We start from the raw sequence: 2125 nt of genomic DNA, 5'->3' as shown, positions 1-2125 counted from the left end.
TGAACTTAGCAAATGAGGAGTGTTAAAAATGTATTCTTGAAAGCAGAAGTTAAAGAAAAAGGTCCATTTGGTCGCTGTTCTGGAGCTTCATCATCATCTTCATCAGTTTAAAGACTTCTCACCCATGTTGAAGATCACGTAATATGATCAAAAAGCTCAAGAACAGCTACTAAATGGACATTGTAATACTGTTTCCATGGTCGAGAATGAAAGCACAACGTCCAAACCAAAATGGACGAGAAGACCATAATAACTGGACAAACTCCATCTGCTGAAGATCTTGTGATATAATGGACAGCTCCAGAACAGCTACTAAATAGACATTGTGTTTTTCCAACTAATTTTTCTCATGTTTTACTATCAATATCATTTAAAAAAAGTAGAACATTTACCTTGAAGTGGAGGAGTCTTGTCTTGTGAACTTTAACCTGAACATTCAAAACTGCTGTTTATGTTTCACTCGTCTTTATCAAGGTTAAACTTCATGTACAATGTGTGCCACATAAAAACATGTTTAATTTCAAATTAAACAGCTGCTAACACAGTGAAAAAAACTAGAATATCTATTGAGAATACTCAAAATAATCTAAAATCTGTGTTTTTTGGGGGGAAAAACATGACAGATTTGTGCTTACTACACTTTCTACCATCACAACTTCAGACACAGACAGGTTCAATATGACTTCTATCAGAGCTGAAGGCACCTGTGTTTTGTCTTCTCTTATTCTTTCTGAATCCTAAAAACAGTCACTGCATGTCAACAATGAACCTAGAGTAGAAAAATAAAAGTTGTGTCCTCTGACTCTAATATAAGGTAGTGGAAAAGTTCTTGTTTGTATGCGATATTCCTGATTTCGGAAAGCTGCTCCTCAGACACGGTCAGTGGTGAGTCCTGACCTCCAGTAGACCACTGCAGGCATCAGGCATCATTAGATGCTTCTGTGCTAATCTGAACTCAAACGGCTCAGACAGCTCAGACAGCTCTGTCTCCGCACAGTTGAGTTCCACTCTCCGTCAAATGTACCGTCGTAGAGTCTCGATATCAGCTGCTCCGGAGCAGATGGTAGAGGTTTCCCCGATCACGGACACTGCTCCCAGGTCAGCTCCAGAGGCAGATGTTGCTCATGGCCTGGCAGGTGGAGCTGCTCTCTGCGGGGGACAGGTAGATCTTGCCGCTGGGACAGACACACACCTCGTACACGGCCTGTTCCTGGGAGGCCTGACTGGGAGACGCTGTGTAGACGCCGAGTGGGAGGCTCCCCAGCTGTATGGTGTTGGCATCTAAAAGAATCTGGGAGCAAAAACATCAGAGACATGCAGGAAGTCATTCAAATAACATCATAAGAAACGCCCCCAAGGTGATTGAGTACCAACTCAAACTGATAACTGACTGTGGTGCAATCAGTAAATACGCTGAAATACAGCAACACTGATCTAGTGAGTTGGGATGAGCAGTGAAGGAGGAACTCCACCTCTCTATTAAATCATTTGTAGCCATGCTGGTGGTGAGCTCAGTTATTTGGTCCATCACATTTGCTCTAGACTGAAATACATCCCCAAATATTAGCTGGACTGTCGTGTGTTCAGACATTCATATTCTCCACAGGTTGGATTGTAATAACTTTTCATCATCTGGTCAAAATAATCATTTGTCCCATACTCCCCCGTTTCTTATCAAATACCAGCAAAACTTATAAAACCCCCATTAGCCTCAGCTGCACTTTGTGTTTAGTGCTAATTTGCACGTGTGCGCACAAGTGAATCTGTTATGATTTATCAATGACGAGGAAGGAGACTGAGGGAATAGTTTATCAGGCACACCTAGGTCTAGCTAAGCTGATGCAGTCTAACACAACAATAAATCCTCCTTCAGTTTTTGTTGCAAGAATTTCAAAGAGGTGGTGCTTCAGCTGTATGGTCATTACGGAGGATGCAGTTAATCCACCTCACCTCTCCCTCTGTTGACTCCAGCTGTAGGTCCTTTCGGCTGCTGACCTTCAGCGGCCCCTTGGCAGCGCTCACTTCGACCCCTCTGGGAGCCTCCATGGTCAGAGTCCGTGTTGGAGACTCCAGTCTGAAAAAAAAAAAAAAAAATCAAGCACAAGCTCAGAGATTTAGTGCATGA

General features: G+C 42.8%; 1 protein-coding gene across 1 annotated transcript; it reads right to left on the bottom strand.

Annotated features, from left to right (window-relative positions):
• Positions 1 to 460: 460 nt before the first annotated feature.
• On the bottom strand, positions 461 to 2049 carry LOC111653944 (zeta-sarcoglycan-like). The gene is made up of 2 exons (XM_023404702.2): positions 1951 to 2049; positions 461 to 1291 (listed from the first exon to the last, which is right to left on the bottom strand). Exons 1-2 carry the CDS (start codon positions 2044 to 2046, stop codon positions 1100 to 1102), a joined length of 288 nt encoding a protein of 95 aa, XP_023260470.2. The 5' UTR covers positions 2047 to 2049; the 3' UTR covers positions 461 to 1099.
• Between the last annotated feature and the right edge of the window lie 76 nt (positions 2050 to 2125).

This window comes from Seriola lalandi, unplaced genomic scaffold, assembly GCF_002814215.2.
Source record: "Seriola lalandi dorsalis isolate HSWRI2012SDOR001 ecotype SW California unplaced genomic scaffold, Sedor1 jcf7180001974352, whole genome shotgun sequence".
In the NCBI taxonomy this organism is placed as follows: domain Eukaryota; kingdom Metazoa; phylum Chordata; class Actinopteri; order Carangiformes; family Carangidae; genus Seriola; species Seriola lalandi.
Note: the sequence above shows the minus strand (reverse complement) of the source record. Positions and strands in the feature narration are given on the sequence as shown.